General features: G+C 37.6%; 1 protein-coding gene and 1 pseudogene across 6 annotated transcripts in view; one reads left to right on the top strand and one right to left on the bottom strand.

The window, feature by feature from the left end:
• LOC125406093 (general transcription factor IIH subunit 2) overlaps nucleotides 1-17,321 on the top strand; it is a 27,303-nt gene extending 9,982 nt beyond the window's left edge. For 4 of the 6 annotated variants that reach the window (XM_087896843.1, XM_087896842.1, XM_087896845.1 and 1 more), the window contains 9 exons: nucleotides 520-625; nucleotides 2,121-2,211; nucleotides 2,357-2,444; nucleotides 2,882-2,989; nucleotides 6,085-6,148; nucleotides 8,370-8,473; nucleotides 9,050-9,152; nucleotides 11,345-11,384; nucleotides 14,528-14,724. In XM_087896843.1, coding sequence (XP_087752969.1) covers nucleotides 520-625; nucleotides 2,121-2,211; nucleotides 2,357-2,444; nucleotides 2,882-2,989; nucleotides 6,085-6,148; nucleotides 8,370-8,473; nucleotides 9,050-9,152; nucleotides 11,345-11,384; nucleotides 14,528-14,647 — 824 coding nt within the window. In that variant the 3' untranslated portion in view covers nucleotides 14,648-14,724. Of the gene's footprint in view, nucleotides 1-519; nucleotides 626-2,120; nucleotides 2,212-2,356; nucleotides 2,445-2,881; nucleotides 2,990-6,084; nucleotides 6,149-8,369; nucleotides 8,474-9,049; nucleotides 9,153-11,344; nucleotides 11,385-14,527; nucleotides 14,725-17,036 lie in introns of those variants that run through there. The other 2 variants (XM_087896844.1, XM_087896846.1) reach the window with 2 other exon arrangements.
• LOC148119662 (large ribosomal subunit protein uL23 pseudogene) lies at nucleotides 4,410-5,008 on the bottom strand (annotated as a pseudogene).

Raw genomic sequence — 17,321 nt, 5'->3', positions numbered from 1 at the left:
AGAGATGCTTAAATATGAAAATACTGATCTTACAAATGATAAAATATAGGGATACTAAGAATAAAAACAAGTCAGGCAGTGGTGGTGCATGCCTTTAATCCCAGCACGCAGGAGGCAGAAGCAGGGGGATCTCTGAGTTTGAGGCAGGCCTGGTCTACAGAGCTAGTTCCAGGACAGCTAGTGCTATACAGAAAAACCCTGTCTTGAAAAACCAAAAAAAAAAAGGAAAAAGAGAAAAAAGAGTAAAAAGTATTCACTCTAGGTTAATATTAATTTTAAATGTGTATTTATATATAGCAAAATATATAGTAATATATGTGAATAAATAATACATATATATACACATATTATTTTCAGTATGAAACAAGACTGTCTACCAGATATCTCTGATAAAAATGCAAACTGATAGAAATTGAATGCGTTCTGTTCTTTAAAATCATAAATTTGTAGTTTGGAAACAACATGCTTTTCTATATTTACTTATAGAATTTTATTGAAAGTTATTTCATTTTACTTTAGGAAACCCAAGGAAACACATAACATCTTTGAAGAAAGCTGTAGATATGACCTGCAGTGGAGAACCATCTCTCTACAATTCCTTAAGCATGGCTATGCAAACCCTGAAGTTAGTATTTTAAAATTTACTTATTTTGTTTTTGATTATGTGTCTCTGTGTGTGTATGTATGTGTGTACATGAGTACAGCAGGCCAGAAGAGAGTGACAGATCAGCATTTGTGACCTGCCCAACATGGCTGCTGAGACTTGAGCTTTGTGCCTCTGCAGGAACAGATCTTCTTGTAGTTGCTGAACTGTTTCTCCAGGCCCCATTTCTTTGTTTCTTCCTTCCTTTTCTGCTCCTTATCTTCGCCTTTCCCTTCTTCTTCCCCCTCTCCTCCCCCTCCCTCCCCCTCCCTCCCCCTTCCCTCCCTCCCCCCTCCCTCCCCCCTCTCCTCCCCCTCCCTCCCCCTCCCTCCCCCCTCTCCTCCCCCTCCCTCCCCCCTCTCCTCCCCCCTCCCTCCCCCCTCTCCTCCCTCCCTCCCTCCCTCCCTCCCTCCCTCTCTCCTTTCCTCCCTCCCTCCCTCCCTTCCTTCTTTCCATTCTTTCATTTATTATGTATACAGTATTCTGTCCGTGTGTATGCCTGCAGGCCAGAAGAGGGCACCAGGCCCATTACAGATGGCTGTGAGCCACCATGTGGTTGCTGGGAATTGAACTCAGGATCTTTGAAAGAGCAGGCAATGCTCTTAACCTCTGAGCCATCTCTCCAGCCCCCCTTCCTTCTTTTCTCAAGATAGTATTTTCCAATGTTGCCCAGGCTGCCTTCCCGCTTGCTGTGTATCTGAGGATGACCTGAACTCCCGATTCTTCAGTCTCCATCTCCCCAGTGCTGAGATTACAGGCATGCACAACCGTAGCCAGTTTATATTATTATTTATAATTGTTTCAGAATTTTTTTCTGTGAGTTGTATTGGGTTTTATGAAGTGTGTTTTAACAAGAGTTAAGCAGGAAAAATCTGAAATGTCATGTATGATGTTTATTTTGATGTTGCTTGTTTTTAACTTGTATTTTATCAGTTAAAATGTATCTGCAATGGATTTAGAAAAATACAACGAAATTCACAGTAGTGTACAAGAATTTAAAAAAAATTTTAATTAAGAATAAATTGAATGGCTAGGCATGGCATTGCATACTAGTAATTGTAGTACGCCAGAGGCTTATGAGTTTGAACTCTATAGTAAGACTCTGTTGAGAGAGAGAGAGATTGAAATTAGATTTTTTTAAATTTCTTTTTCTTGTTTTTTTGAGACAGGGTTTCTTTGTGTAGCTCTAGCTGTCCTAGAACTCACTCTGTAGACCAAGTTGGCCTTGGTCTCAGAGATCCACCTGCCTCTGCCTTCCAAATGCTGGGAATAAAGGAGTATGCCACTACTGCCCAGTGAAATTTATAATTGAATACCAAATAATAATCGTGAATTGATTCTAACTTTTTTTTTTATCATTTATTACCTCATTTTGTAGTTTAGATGTATAAACCATATGTATTCCTCATTTTGGATGAATTTTTAGCTAGTATAATTTGTTTGCTCTATTGTAATGTATCTTTACCTCTCTTTATAGACATATGCCTGGACATACAAGTAGAGAAGTACTAATCATCTTCAGTAGCCTGACAACCTGTGATCCGTCTAATATTTATGATCTCATCAAGGTAGGACCACAACTGAAGCTAGACTCTAAAGAAAATGTTGTAGTAAATTTATCACTAGTTTTCAGAACGCCATTTTTCAAAGTTATTATTCATAAATATTTTTCTTTTTCTTATGCAATATTTTATCTTTCTGAATCTTATGAAGACCCTGAAGGCAGCTAAAATCAGAGTGTCTGTTATTGGATTGTCTGCAGAGGTTCGAGTTTGCACTGTACTTGCTCGTGAAACTGGTGGTATATATCTACATTCTCTAATAATTATAGTTACTGTGTAAGAAAAAGTTTATTAATTAAGTAGGATGTTCTGCACTATTAAACTGAAACATTTTATGTCTGTAGTTGAGAATATATTCATAATCTTAAGCATATTGATTTTACTAAGCAAACACTTAAAATGCAAGGAACTGTCAGTAGGTCAGTGTTTAGGGTTATAGCTTTCAAAACACTAGTAAACTCACTTTATGTAATATTTGGTAAAGACTGTAGCTTGGCTTTAATTTTAGTTACTATTATGCCTAGAGAATTTGATTGAGAGATTTATTTAAATTACTTTTAAATGATAATTTACTTAAAATGGTTATGAAATGTATATTTTCACATGATGAGACTTTCTTAGACTGACAGAGAAGCTCTTGTCTTTATAACTGCTGTGTTTTGCTTTTGCTTGTTAGGCACATACCATGTTATTTTAGATGAAACCCATTACAAAGAGTTGTTAACACATCATGTTAGCCCTCCTCCTGCCAGCTCAAGCTCTGAATGCTCACTCATTCGTATGGGTACGTGTTTCTTCTGTGTAGGTTTACGTGTCTGTCTTTGGTTCAAACTAAGCATTCTGCTTTCATTTGTGCAAGTTATCATTTTAACATTTAAGATTTTTCTTACTTAAATGCATGCTGCAGTGTGTTTATAAAATGAAGAGAATTGATAGTTACCTATAGTCATGTCATACGAAAACACTTCTGGCCTTCTTTTTTAGCTGGGAAGGTACAAAAGTGTTTATTTAATGAAAAGTACTTGTGGTAAGAAATTTCTTAAATAAACTACAAAATCTTTATTATGTAATTAAAGTATGTCATACAAATGGCAAAGACGAAAGTTGCAATGAGTACACCAATTACTCATTGAGTCTCCCTCCCCCCAGGAAATAGGAAATGATTGGTCATAAAAATGATCATTTAATGTTTTTTATTTTCTTCTTTTCTTTCCTTTTCTTTTCTTTTCTTTTCTTTTCTTTTCTTTTCTTTTCTTTTCTTTTCTTTTCTTTTCTTTTCTTTTCTCTTTTTGGAGACAGGGTTTCTCTATGTAGCTAGCCCTGGCTGGCCTGCTTCAAACTCATTGATATCTACCTGCTTCTTCCTCCGATGTGCTGGGATTAAAGGGGTACATCACTATGTCTGGCATTTATATAAATTTTTTGCTTTTATTTTCTAAAAAATTTATAATGAACACGTTATATTGATGTTTTTAGAAGGTATACATATATCTTTTTAAACATTAAAAAAGAATCTCCTTGCTTAATTTGCCTTTTTTTAAAAATTTTTTTAAAGTTTTTTTTAAATACTTATTTATTTTATTATGTACACAATATTCTGTCTGTGTGTATGCCTGTAGGCCAGAAGAGGGCACCAAACCCCATTACAGATGGTTGTGAGCCACCATGTGGTTGCTGGGAATTGACTCAGGACCTTTGGAAGAGCAGGCAATGCTCTTAACCATCTTTCCAGCCCCTTAATTTGCCCTTTTAAAATACCAGTGAAATGAAATGCTTTTCTACCTTTGTTTTGGCTATTTGTGATACTAATAACTTCTTTTTCCTGTGGGTTTTTCTTTCTTCTGTTGTTTTTGTAAACTCTTTGTTAATATATACTTAACTGTGTGTTGGAAAGATTGAGAGATTGAGTTAATATAGATGAAGCATTTAGAATTTTTTTTTTGTGTAAAGTGTATTTTCTTTTAGATTTGCTAATTTAAATATATGGGTACTTTATCTGCATGTACCTCTGGATACCAGAAGATGGTAGTTGTGAGTTACCATGTAGGTGCTGGGAATTGAACTCGGGACTTTTGGAATAGCAGTGAGTGCTCTTAACCACTGAGCCATCACTTCAGCCCTAGAATAATTTTTATTTTTATTTTTATGTGCATTGGTATTTTGCCTGCATGTGTGTCAGTGTGAGGGTACCAGATTCCCTGGAACTGGAGTTACAGAATTGCTGGGAATTGAGCCCAGTTCCTCAGCCAGTATTCTTTTTTTTTTTTTTTTTTTTTTTTTATGGTGAAAAAGTGGATATTTAGAATTAGCCGACTGGGCTCAGTTTAGATGATTCCAATTTTGTTGACAACATCCAGCGCATCATAATCAGGAGCCAACCGAACATATGCCTTCATCTCTCCGTCGGGCCTTATGAGGGTGTTGACTTTGGCCACATCAATGTCGTAGAGTTTCTTCACAGCCTGTCTGATCTGGTGCTTGTTGGCCTTGACGTCCACAATGAACACCAGTGTGTTGTTGTCTTCTATCTTCCTCATGGCTGACTCGGTGGTCAGGGGGAATTTGATGATGGCATAGTGGTCAAGCTTGTTCCTCCTGGGCACGCTCTTCCGGGGGTATTTAGGCTGCCTTCGTAGCCGCAGAGTCTTGGGCCGCCGAAAAGTGGGCGATGTGCGGATCTTCTTCTTTTTGTGGCTGTGGACACCTTTCAGCACTGCCTTCTTTGCTTTCAAGGCCTTCGCTTTAGCTTCGGCTTTGGGAGGGGCAGGAGCTTCCTTCTTCGCTTTAGGCGCCATCTTGACGAAAAAGCCTCAGCCAGTATTCTTAACTGCTGAATCATCTCTCCAGTTCCTAGAATAATTTATGATGTAAATATTTAGTATATTTTTCAGTGATATGTTTGCCAGTCTTTTAAATTTAGTGATTTTTTTTACTCCATTTGAAAGTTATTATTTAACTTATAGTTTATTTGAAATACTTTCTCTTCTAATGCAAATAATTGACCTTACTTTAAAACAAAAATTAGCAAACAATATCTCTTTATGATGCTCACACTGGCCTCAAATTCCAGGGTTCATGAAATCTTCCTGCCTTTGCCTCCTAAGTAGCTGGAACTACTGGTGTGTTATATTGCACTACCCTTGCTGTTTTTTGTTCTTTTGTTTAACTATTTTGTGATGCTGGAGATTAAACCTCAGGCCTTGTACATACTAAATACATGCCATACATACTTAACTAAGTTGGTTTTTATTTGTAGATCCATTTTTCAGTTTTATGTAATATTCTCTCTTTCTCTCATCTTTCTGGTTTCTGCTTTTCCTAAGTGTGTATTCAAATTTTTAAATTGTATATGGAAAGTAAATTAAATGAAAAGTTTGTGCATTTCAAAAAATTATTAATATTTTGAGAATTTCATGCACATATACAAAATACAATTTATTTTGATGATATTTATATCCTATTCTTCCACTAATTTCTTCCATATCTATTCCCTTAAATTTCAAAAATTTAAAACAAATATGTGCTTAAAGAGAAACTGTATCATGTAATGTATATTTATTTCAATTAGAGGCCATATAAAATGTGTGAACTGTTTCTTTTTAGATGCAGTATTAGTAAATTAAAATATAGATATACATTTTGGAATGTGAGGTCATATGTGTAGCTAGATCATTTCCTTTTCTTCTACCTTTTCTTATACCTTTGAATTAGAGTTTCATCATAGTATGATAGGCGAATATATATCTGAGAGGTAGGAAGGAGCTTTCATACAACTTTTTCGATATTTTAGCAGGACTGTTTTTAGATTCATAGTTCTAAAATTATGTTCTTTGTCCATAAAAAGAAATTAATACTTTAATTTTTTTTTAATTTATAAAGGATTTCCTCAGCATACCATTGCTTCTTTGTCTGATCAGGATGCAAAACCATCCTTCAGCATGGCGTAAGTAGAGAGCAGTTGTCAGTGATATTTTAGCATTCAAAATTTATTCCTCTAAGTTTTAGCATAGATAGAAGGTCTTAAAATACAATGATTTTTTTATAAACTAATATCATGTACATGGCCATAAAAAGAAATGATCCTCTTGTATATGTCTATGCTATGATAGTCAGGATATATTACTAAATAAAATGGCAAGGCTGGGTGGTGGTGGTGCATGCCATTAATCCCAGCACTCGGGAGGCAGAGACAGGTGGATCTCTGTGAGTTCGAGACCAACCTGGTCTACAGAGCAAGTTCCAGGACAGGCTCTAAAGCCACAGAGAAACCCTGTCTCAAAAAACAAAGCAAAACAGACAGACAAACAAAGACAAGATAGAAATGTATACTATATTACCAGTCATCTAAATTAAAGGTAGGGAGGGATACTGGCTCACACCTGTAGTTCCAGGACTCAGGACGACTGAGGCAAGGTGGTATGTTTAGTTTGAGGTCACTCTGGTCTGTAGAGTGAGATCCTGTGTCAAAAAGCCAAAAAGAATAAATAAAGTAAAAAATGCAGATACGAGTAAATGTATTTACTTGTTTATTCTAAGGATAAAAGTTAATAGTGGGAATAGAAAGTAAAAAAAAACTCGTTAACCTTGGTGGGTGCTTGGGTTACTTAGGGAGGCTCTTCTTAGAATAAAAAGGAAAAAGAAGGTTGGATAGAGCTAAGTGGTAAAGTGCTTAACTATTCTGCATAAGGCTGCACAAAGGACATTTGATAGAGCCCATAGTAATGGGATCACATTAGGTTAGTGGCTGATCTAGACCAGACAAGTGATACTAAAAACAAATTTTTTAAAAAATATATTTATTTATTTATTTATTTTTTATGTATCCAATATTCTGTCTGTGTGTATGTCTGAAGTCCAGAAGAGGGCACCAGACCTCATTACAGATGGTTGTGAGCCACCATGTGGTTGCTGGGAATTGAACTCAGGACCTCTGGAAGAGCAGACAATGCTCTTAATCACTAAGCCATCTCTCCAGCCCTAAAAACAAATTTTGAGTAGATCAGTAAATATCTCAGTTACTTTATTCTAAAACAAAGCTCTGAATGTTAATGGAGAAAAAAGTTAGCACCCAGAACAGCACAATTTGTAGTATCTGAGAGCATGCAGAAATGACTAGGCAGCCAGCTGTGCTGATGTAGTGTCATATGCTAGCCAGCACTTGGGGATGAGATAGGAGGATCATGGCAAATTTAAGGCTAGCTTGGGTTGTAAAGAAAACTGGGAAGAGAGGGAAGGAATAAAGGAGAGGGTAGGAAGGAGGCAAGGAAATTGGTGGTGGTGGTAGGGATTTCCCTAGAGAGAGAATATGAGATAATGAGAAAAGATACAGATAGAGAGAGAATATGAGATAATGAGAAAAGATACAGATAAAGAAAAAATAAAGAATGGAAAACACTTACTAGAATTAGGAGATGACTACTAAAATAGCCAATGTAAATACACTTTATAATTCTAAGCGAAAGAGAACTTGACAACGTATTAAAAGACTTCTAGAAATGAAATCAAACTTGTAGAAATGGGGAATATAATGTCTGTGATGAAAAGTGCTATGGAAGTCCTGAAGAGATGGCTCAGTGGTTAAGATCACATAACTTTCCTCCACAGGACCAAAGTTTGGTCCTAGTACCTACATTGGGCAGCCCACAGCTGCCGGTAGCTCCAGGTCTTGGGGAATCTAACACCTCTGGTCTCTGAAGGCACCTGTACTCATGTGCACATACCCACTCACAGACATATGCGCGCGCGCGCACACACACACACACACACACACACACACACACACACACGAAATTAAAAATAAAATAAATCTTAAGGAAAGCACAGTGGTTGGGATGAACAGAGTAGTTAGTGCAGTAGAAAGGAAAAAAAATGAATTCAGAGGCAGCAAGAGAAACTTCAAAATAAGACAGAAAAAAGTCGAGCATTAGTGAGCAGTGAAACATACATGTTTTCAAGTAAAATTTTACTCATTTATCTATGTAATACATATTTTTTTAAGACCTGATCTCATTATATAGCCCTGGCTGGCCTAGAACTCACTATTAGACCAGGCTGGCCTTGAACTCACAGATCTCTGCCTGCCTTTGTCTTCTGAGTGCTGGGATTGAGTTACATACTTTCTTTAGCTTTTTTCACCTTTTAAAAATAACTGTTTTCTCCCACAGGCATTTGGATAATAGCACTGAGCCAGGACTTACATTGGGAGGCTATTTCTGCCCACAGTGTCGAGCAAAGTACTGTGAGCTTCCTGTCGAATGTAAAATATGTGGTAAGAACTCCATTAGTTTTCTCTCATAGATTAGTATTGAATAACTTCCTATTTATATAGCTGCTGAAATAAACCTAGAGTCCTGCTTATTATGAATTTAATTTGTACATAGAAAGTAGAAGTAATCCACTTCTAAGAATAAACATATCATTATAGATGTTTCCTTATTCTCTTTCTGATAAGTATATTTTTTAAAAGCACCTTAACAAACAGTTTTGGGCTCTTAATATAATCATTATATATAAATAGAATAAGGAATTAATATAATTCTAAGACCTTTCGTTTTTAAGTAAGCAAATTGTTTTCTAAGAGGAGGGTTGCATTTAGTGACAGAACAGATTCTATCCTGGAATCCTTTTTATGGCTACAACACTCAAGGTCCTAAAAATACTGAGTGCTGGGTGTGTAGCATAGTGTCAGGTTTTTAGTATGTGTGAGGCCCTAGATTTGATTTCCCACAAGAAAAATAGAAATAAAAACACTTGAAAATACTTTTTCTAAGTGTGTTGTTGACTTTTCAGCTACTGTCTTAATGAGGTTGTACTTATTATTTCTGTTTCTGTCTTTATGCATCAGGTCTTACTTTGGTGTCTGCTCCTCATTTGGCACGATCTTACCATCATTTATTTCCTCTGGATGCTTTTCAAGAAATTTCCCTAGAAGAATATAATGGAGAAGGGTATATGAGTTTTGAATAATTTTTATGTTACAGTTGTAAACTAATATTTGAAACAGTTGCCACCTAAAGTTATATTAATTTGTGCAACATTACATCTAATATAGAAAATGGCATGTAGAATACTCTGTATTTCTAGAAGTCTGCTTATTTCCCTAACCTCCCATATTGTAGTTGAGAGTGATGGTGTACTGTTTTGGTGGGGAGTGGTGATTGGGGTGGGGCCTAGAAAAATGGCTCAGTGTTTAGGAGCATGTACTGCTCATGGAGAGGACCCTGATGGGGTTCCCAGCACCTTGGAGCTGCCTGTACTTCCAGCTCTAGGAGATTCTACACATTCTCTCCTACATGGGCATCTGTACTCACCTGCATATACCCATACATATGCATATACATAATTAAAATTAATCTTTTCTCTTTTTTTTTTGTTTTTTTGAGACAGGGTTTCTCTGTAGCTTTAGAGTCTGTCCTAGAACTGACTCTGTAGACCAGGCTGGCCCCAAAGTCACAGAGATCCACCTGCTTCTGCCTCCTGAGTGCTGGGATTAAAGGCATGCACCACCATTGCCAGCTAATGTGGCTGTTTTGTAATAAATTCTGAGAACCTGTGGGCAGGGTTGATGCTATGCATTGATTTTTAGGGCCTTGTACCTGCTGAGGTTGTATTCTACCACTGAGGTATATGAGGTATATGCCCCAGTTCCAAGAACTCTTACCTCTTTTTTTTTTTTTTAATGTTTAAATGTTGTGTGTTTTTAAATTTTAAACAACAGATACAACATTAAATTAAAATTAATTAAAGTCAGCTAAACATAAGCCTCAGTCATTCAAGACTGTCTCTGGATCTTTTTCTTTTTGCAAATGTGTGGGGTCATATTTTGTAAATAATTGCTTTTTTTTTTGTGGTTTTTCGAGACAGGGTTTCTCTGTATCTTTGAAGCCTGTCCTGGAACTAGCTCTTGTAGACCAGGCTGGCCTCGAACTCACAGAGATTTGCCTGCCTCTGCTGGGATTAAAGGCGTATGCCACCACTGCCCGGCATAATTGCTTTTTAAAATTGTTTTTATTGAGCTATACATATTTCTCCACTCCCCTTCCCTCCTCTCCTGAACTCTTACAACCAGTCCTGGAAATAAAGCCACAGGCCTCCACTGTATGTAACAGATTCCTTGGTGCCCTCTAGGATTCTCTGCTGTTCACTGTATTTTAGAGAACTGAAAAATAATAATTCAAATATTTTCTGTAGGGATCAAATTCTCATAAAATTCTAGTTCAGAAAGCATGTGTTTATTTAATCATAATGAAAATAATAACTAAGCTTTGGGTTATGGGATGACCTGGGGCATATTGTATAATTTTTCTTATTGTTCTGAGGAATTATAAACAGGGTTTATTGGGTATACTGCAAGGGACACAGGCTAGACTATAACAAGAGTTCCCTCACCAAGGCCAGTTGTCTGGGACTGAGCGAGCACGTAATCCAGCCAGATTCTCTGAATGAGGCCGGATTCTCTGAATGTGGCTGGCCCGGAGTCTTTCTGAAAAGCCATTGACAATGACACTGGGACTTGTTTCCTCTGCATATACTGGATTTTTGGGATCCAGTCTGTTTGGATACTCACCTTCCTGGACCTGGAGGGAGGGGGGAGGAGCTTGAACTACCCACAGGGCTGGAGACCCTGATTGCTATTGGGGATGGAGAGGGAGGAGGAGAGGGAATGGGGGGAGTGGGAGAGTGTTGGGAGGAGGGGCGGAAATGGAGACTTTTGTATTTTAATAAACTTTGAGAAAAAAAAAAAAGAGTTCCGTAACCCATACTATATGGTTAAAAGAACTGTTGATTTCTTAAAATGCTCCCTAAAAGTCATGTGTAAATACAATATAATTTCTTATTAAAGGATTCTAGGTTCTAAGATTTTGCTAAATCATTTTATTTAGTTAGTTATTATTTTTTAGATTTTATTTATTATTTTTTAACATACGGGTATTTTGTCTGCCTGTATGCTTACAGGCCAGAAGAGGGTATCAGATTCCATTATAGATGGTTGTGAGCCACTGTGTGGTTGCTGGGACTTGAACTCAGGACCTCTAGAAGAGCAGTCAGTGCCCTTAACCACTGAGCTACCTATCCAGTCCACTAAATTATTTTAATGAGTGAGAGCAAGTAATGATTGTCAAACTTTTTTTTTTTTCAGGTTTTGTTATGGATGTCAGGGGGAATTGAAAGACCAACATGTAAGTTCACTGGCTTTATCAGCATTCAGTAATAAATTAGAAATATTGAGACAGTGACACTGTAATAAGTTGTAAATAGATTGGTGAAGGTCAGGCTTATATCAGGTTGTTCCCTATAAGACAATAAGTAGAAAGAGTTAAAATGGGAACAAAGTAGTTTAAATAGTTTTGTCATTCTCATTCTGACTTACTACAGGGGATTTTAATACTGGTGCTTCAGTTTTTCAAGCTAAAGCACATTTAGTTTAGAAATATTGTAGTATTATACTTTAGGATCTGTTATAATTTATTTTGAAATTAGAACTATGGTTCATAAACAAAACATTGTGCTAATAAGAAAATTCTTTAAACTTTTTTTGATGACAGAGCCAGGTGCAGTGGCATGCGCCTATAATTTCAGCTGTTGGGATGGTAAGGCCAAGAAATACTTGAGCTAGGAATTCAAGGTCACCCTGGGCAGCATCCATAGTGAACTCTCATCTTAAGACATAGCAGAGTTTAAACCTGGGCATGGTAGAGCTGAGATCACAGGCTGGTGTTCCCATGCCCTGCTTACTTTCACAAATAGGTACAATAGCAAGTGTATAATGTCATAGCTGTTCGTTCAGGAGGCTGAGGCAGGAGGGTCTGAAGTTTAGGATCAATGTGGGTAATGTAGTCCCATTTTTCAAAAATAAATAAGTAATAATAAAGAAAACAAGTAGAAAGAGAATTTTTTTCTTTTAATTAAATTTTATATCCCTTAGTACCAGTGGAGTAGGTCAGTGGTACAGCACCTACCTATCATGCATGAAGCCCTGGCTTTGAATCCCTGCACTGAACAAAAAGGGTTTGCATTTTCTTTGTCATTAGTAGCTTTGTTCTCACCAGAACCACTTTTAAAAAATCATTAGGTGGTATTAAAATTTATTATTATTATTATGTGTGAGAGTTTAATGTATATGTGAGAACGTAAGCACATGTGCCAAGTGCATGTGTGGAGGTCAGAGGACAACTTCTGGGAGCCATTTTTCTCCTACATTTTTTATATGGGTTATGGGGATCAAATTCAGGTTTGCATGGTACTTTATGCTTTGAGCTCCATCCATCCATCCATCCATCCATCTTTAAATAAACAAGTACAACCTTCTCTGTTTGTATAATGCTATGTATGTATGTTTTCTGAGCTGACCACTAGTCCTGGATAGCCCATTGGGAAGACTATTTCTCCCACTCTCAGTGTTCCGTGGTTGCTTCTAGTTCTTTGTGTTGTTGGGTTGATGCCCCATGGTCTTTCCTACATTCATGTTAGCATGTCTTCTGGTGTCCTTGTTCAGCTAATGTTTAGGCAGTCACATTAGTGAGACTTCATGGGTGTAGCTTCTCTAACATTTCTAGGAGATAGAATCTCACAACATACTCTCTGTTTCTCTGGCTCTTAGAATCTTTCTATGCTCTCTTTTGCAATGATTCCTGAACCTTAGGTGCAGGAGTTGTATTGTATCAATTGGGATTGGGTTCTATAACTCTGCATTTTTGATTGGTTGTAGTTTTCTGTAATGGTCTCTATCTGTTGCAAAGAGAAGTTTCTCTAGCTGGAGACTTCTCTGTCCTGCCCGATCCTATTGAACTGGTTTCTCTCCTGCCTCTGCTCTCCACAGCCACTTATAAAATAATCATTAGGAGGCTTAATATTAATTAAAACTATTTGGTCAATGGTTCAGGGTTCTTACTGGCTAGCTTTGCATATAAATTAACCCATTTCTAATAATCTGTGCATTGCCACGTGCCCCATGGCTTACCAGTAATGTTCTGACATCTTACTCCTCCCGTGACTGCTGGCCTCTCCACGACTCCTCCTTTTTCCCTGTCTCTCTGCTTGGATTTCTCATCTAGCTGCATTCTGCCCTGCCATAGGCCAGAGCAGCTTCTTTTTTAACCAGTGGTAATAAAACATATTTACAGCATACAGAGGGGCATCCCACATCATGCTTCCTTGATGATATTTCCAATAATCTTTGGGTATAAGGACAAATATTTAGAATTAGTTAGTATTTTTGCTAGTTTAGTAAACTGGTGGTTGTATATTCTCCTCCAAGATTTAACTAACTCTGGCATACTAGGTTTCTAGTACCAGGCATAATTTCTCTCTTGTTGAGTGGACCTTAAATCCAATTAGAGAGCCGTTGATTACTACTAAAGTATGCATGCTACTATTACACCCTTAGGGCTGTCGTGCCTTGCTGGTTACTCCTGCATAGCTGGGTAGGACTGTTGGTTGCTTTCCTCCTTGGAAAGCAAGTATGGATCCTAACGTACCATGAAAACTGGGCCTCAGGGAGTTTCCTGAGGCCTTCAGGTCAGTTTTCTGAGGACTAGCCGTCATGCTACCAGAAGGTGCTCCATTGTCAGTTTTAAAAAACACATCTTAGTGTAGTGATTTGGAATATGTGTGTTGTTGCCCTAGAAATCTTAGACCAAAGTGCAAGGATCCCCATATGTAATGTTGATAAATAATGCATTTTTATGTGTCTTATGTGTTTCATTTGACATATTCTTTGTTTTTGTGCTTTGCTTTTTTGAGATAGGGTCTTGTAGCCCAGGATGGCTTGGACCTTGATTCATAGGCTAGGATGACTTTGAGTTTGTGATCTTCCTGCCTCCACTTCCCAAGTGCTTTAATTATAGGTGTGTATCTACCCTCCCTCCCAGATATTTGCCATATTCCTCAAAGATTGAATAGGGGAATATAGCTTTTGTAATTGAGAGTTCATTCCCTAGGAATAACTGATCTGTAGTAAGTTTTTGTTCTTTTCTTTTTATTTTAATTATCAAATGCCTTCAAATCTAGTACTGGTTTTAGATTCATATATCTTCCCCAAGTTGTTATTTAAAAGCAAGTAATCGTGACTGTCCTATAGAATAGACCTTAAGGTCTCAAAACAGAGTAGCTCCTTACTCTTAAGGGTCAACTTAAGAGGAAAATATGTATTAGATTTGAGAAAACTGTGTTATATTTAATGCATTGGAAGCAATACACTATATAGGTGGGTAGGGAAAAATTGATAAGACTAGAGAGCAAGGCTTTAAATGTCTTCTGGCTATGCTGCACTTAACTTTTGGAAACTAGCTTGGTTCATTCACTTTTCTCCTTTTCATTGCAGGTCTATATTTGCACAGTGTGCCAAAACGTTTTCTGTGTGGATTGTGATGTTTTTGTTCATGACTCTCTCCACTGTTGTCCTGGCTGTATTCATAAGATCCCAACTCCTGCAGGTATTTGATTCCAACATGTAGGACACACACTGAGTGGGTTAAGAAAGCCTGTAAAATCATTAAATAAAATGTTTCTTTGAATAAATCGATTCTCTAATTAAAACATGAAAACACTTTGAAAGAAGAATCTGACTTAAGAAACTTTTTGCTATGAAAGAATATTTTTATTTATATTCTATCAGAAATATGCATATAAATTCAATTTTGTTTTATTTTGAGTCATATTTTCAGTTTAACTCAGTATTATATATAAATTACTTACAGTGATTAAATTAATGTCATAGTCTCATTTTTTTTTTTGTTTTTAGATTTTTATTTAAATGTTTGTGTGAGTGTCTACATGAGTTTATGTTCATCATAACGTGTGTAGATGCCCATAGGGGTTAGAAGAGGGGTCAGATCTCCTGGAACTGGAGTTAAAAGGCATCTGTAAACTGCCCAGTGTTGGTATTGGGAACCGAACCCAGGTCCTGTGCAAGAGCAGCAAGTGCTTTAATCACTGAGCCATCTCTCCAGCTCCAGAGTATGTTCTTTAAGTAAAAAAAAAAAAAAAAGCACACACACATACACACGTGTTCAGAGTCATACCAAATGTACCAAGGTAATTGATGTTTCTCTCAGGATTCATATTCATTGAGGCTAGACTCAGATTCTTTTTTAAAAATTTATTTTGTTTTATGTATATTGGCTTTTGCCTGCATGTATGTCTGTGTGAGGGTATAAGAAGCCCTGGAACTGGAGTTACAGACAGGTGTGAACTGCCATATGGGTGCTGGGAATTTGTGGTGATTTGAAAGAAAATGGCCCCCAAAGGGAGTGACACTGTTAGGAGGTATGGCCTTGTTTGAGTAGGTGTGGCCTTCTTAGAGGAAGTGTGTCACTGTGGAGGTAGGCTTTGAGGCCTCATATATGCTTGAGTCATAACCAGTGAGATAGTTCACTTCCTGTTGCCTTTGGATCAAGATGTAAGGACTCTGAGCTCCAGCACAGTGTCTGCCTGTGTACTGCCACCTCCCCGCCCCCACATGGTGATAATGGACTAAACCTCTGAACTGTAAGCCAGCCCCAGTTAGATGTTTTCTTTATAAGTGTTGCCTTGGTCATAGTGGCTCTTTGAATTGAACCCCGGTCCTCACGAAGAATATTTTGCTCTACTGATTGTTTTGTGTGGAACCAATTTCTGTTACAGGTAACGTGGTAACTATCTTTTTTCCTTGTCAACAGAGCTGTTAGCTACTTGTAAGACATATCTCTAGCACTGTCAGAGTATTCTCTATCCCCTACTCCATACTTAGAAAGGCCTTGAATGTCTCCTCTTGAAGTCACCAGAGCCAGCCACGGTAAACCCAGTACTTGGGAGGTAGAGGCAGGTGGATCTCTCTGAGTTCAAGGCTAGCCTGGTCTACAAAGTGAGCTCCAGGACAGCCAGGGCTATTACATAGATAAACCTGTCTTGAAAAAGAAAACAAAACAAACAACAACAGCAACCAAAAACTCAACTCAAGAAAAGAAAGAAAGAAAGAAAGAAAGAAAGAAAGAAAGAAAGAAAAGGAAGAAGAGTCACCAGACTGTTCTAGAGACTGTGGCAGCTAGTTTTTGTTCTGTTTTATTTAGGTCTTTTTTTTTTTTAATTTTAATTCTTCTCTCATACATTACATCTCGACAGCAGTTTCCTCTCCCTCTACTCTTCCCAGTTCCTCTCCTCTCCCCTAGATCCACTCCTTCTTGGTTTCCCTTCAGAAAAAAAGCAGGCCTCCCAGGGATATCTACTGAATACAGCCTAACAAATTACAATAAGACTAGGCACAAATCCTCATATCAAGGCTGAATGAGGCAACCAATATAGGAGGGAAAAGGTCCCCAGAGCTGGTGAAAGAGTCAGAGACAGCCCCACTCCCACTTTGAGGAGTCCCACAAGAGCGCTGAGCTACACAGACGTAACGTTTATGCAGAGGACCTAGGCAGACCCATCAGGCTCCGTAACTGTTGCTTTAGTCTCTGTGAACGCCTTTGGGTTCTGCTTAGTTGATTCTGTGGACCATGTTCTAATATGTCCTAGATCCTTCTGGCTCATACTTCCTTCTCCTCTTCCATGGGGTTCCCTGAGCTCCACCTAATGTTTGGCTGTAGGTCTGCATCTCCTCCCATCAGTTGCTGGATGTAACCTCTCTGATGACTCCTAGGTTAGGCACTAATGTAAGATAGCAGAATATCATTAGAAATCATTTCGTTGACTTGTTTGGTTTTTTTGTTTGTTTGTTTTTGTTTTTGGCCGATTGTGTTTGGTTCTGTCTAGGTCTCTGGGCTGTCCAGCCTCTAGATTTTGGCTATCCTGCCAGTGCTCGGCATGGGCTCTCTCTCATGGTGTGGCTTCTAGTTTTTTGGTTTTTTTTTTAGCTTTCTGAAACCTGGAGTAGAAGATAGACAACTCTGAAAAGAAAGGATTCAAGGACTCTGAGATGGTGTCAGGAGTTTGTGATCATCATAAAGTACAAAAATCTAAAGTTAGTATGTTCCATACTCTCCCTACAGGACATAAAAGGACCAAAATAATCTTAATTCATCTAATTCTTACCTCAAATAAGTTGTTATATATTTCAATTTTTTCTGTTTCACAAAACTTTACTATTTGTTTTTAATCAGTTACCATTTGTTAAGATGCAATAAAAAATTTACCACTTT

This window comes from Myodes glareolus, chromosome 15 (assembly GCF_982192425.1).
Source record: "Myodes glareolus chromosome 15, mMyoGla1.1, whole genome shotgun sequence".
Lineage (NCBI taxonomy): Eukaryota > Metazoa > Chordata > Mammalia > Rodentia > Cricetidae > Myodes > Myodes glareolus.
The sequence above is the reverse complement of the archived record's forward strand: the minus strand, read 5'-3'. Positions and strand labels throughout refer to the sequence as shown.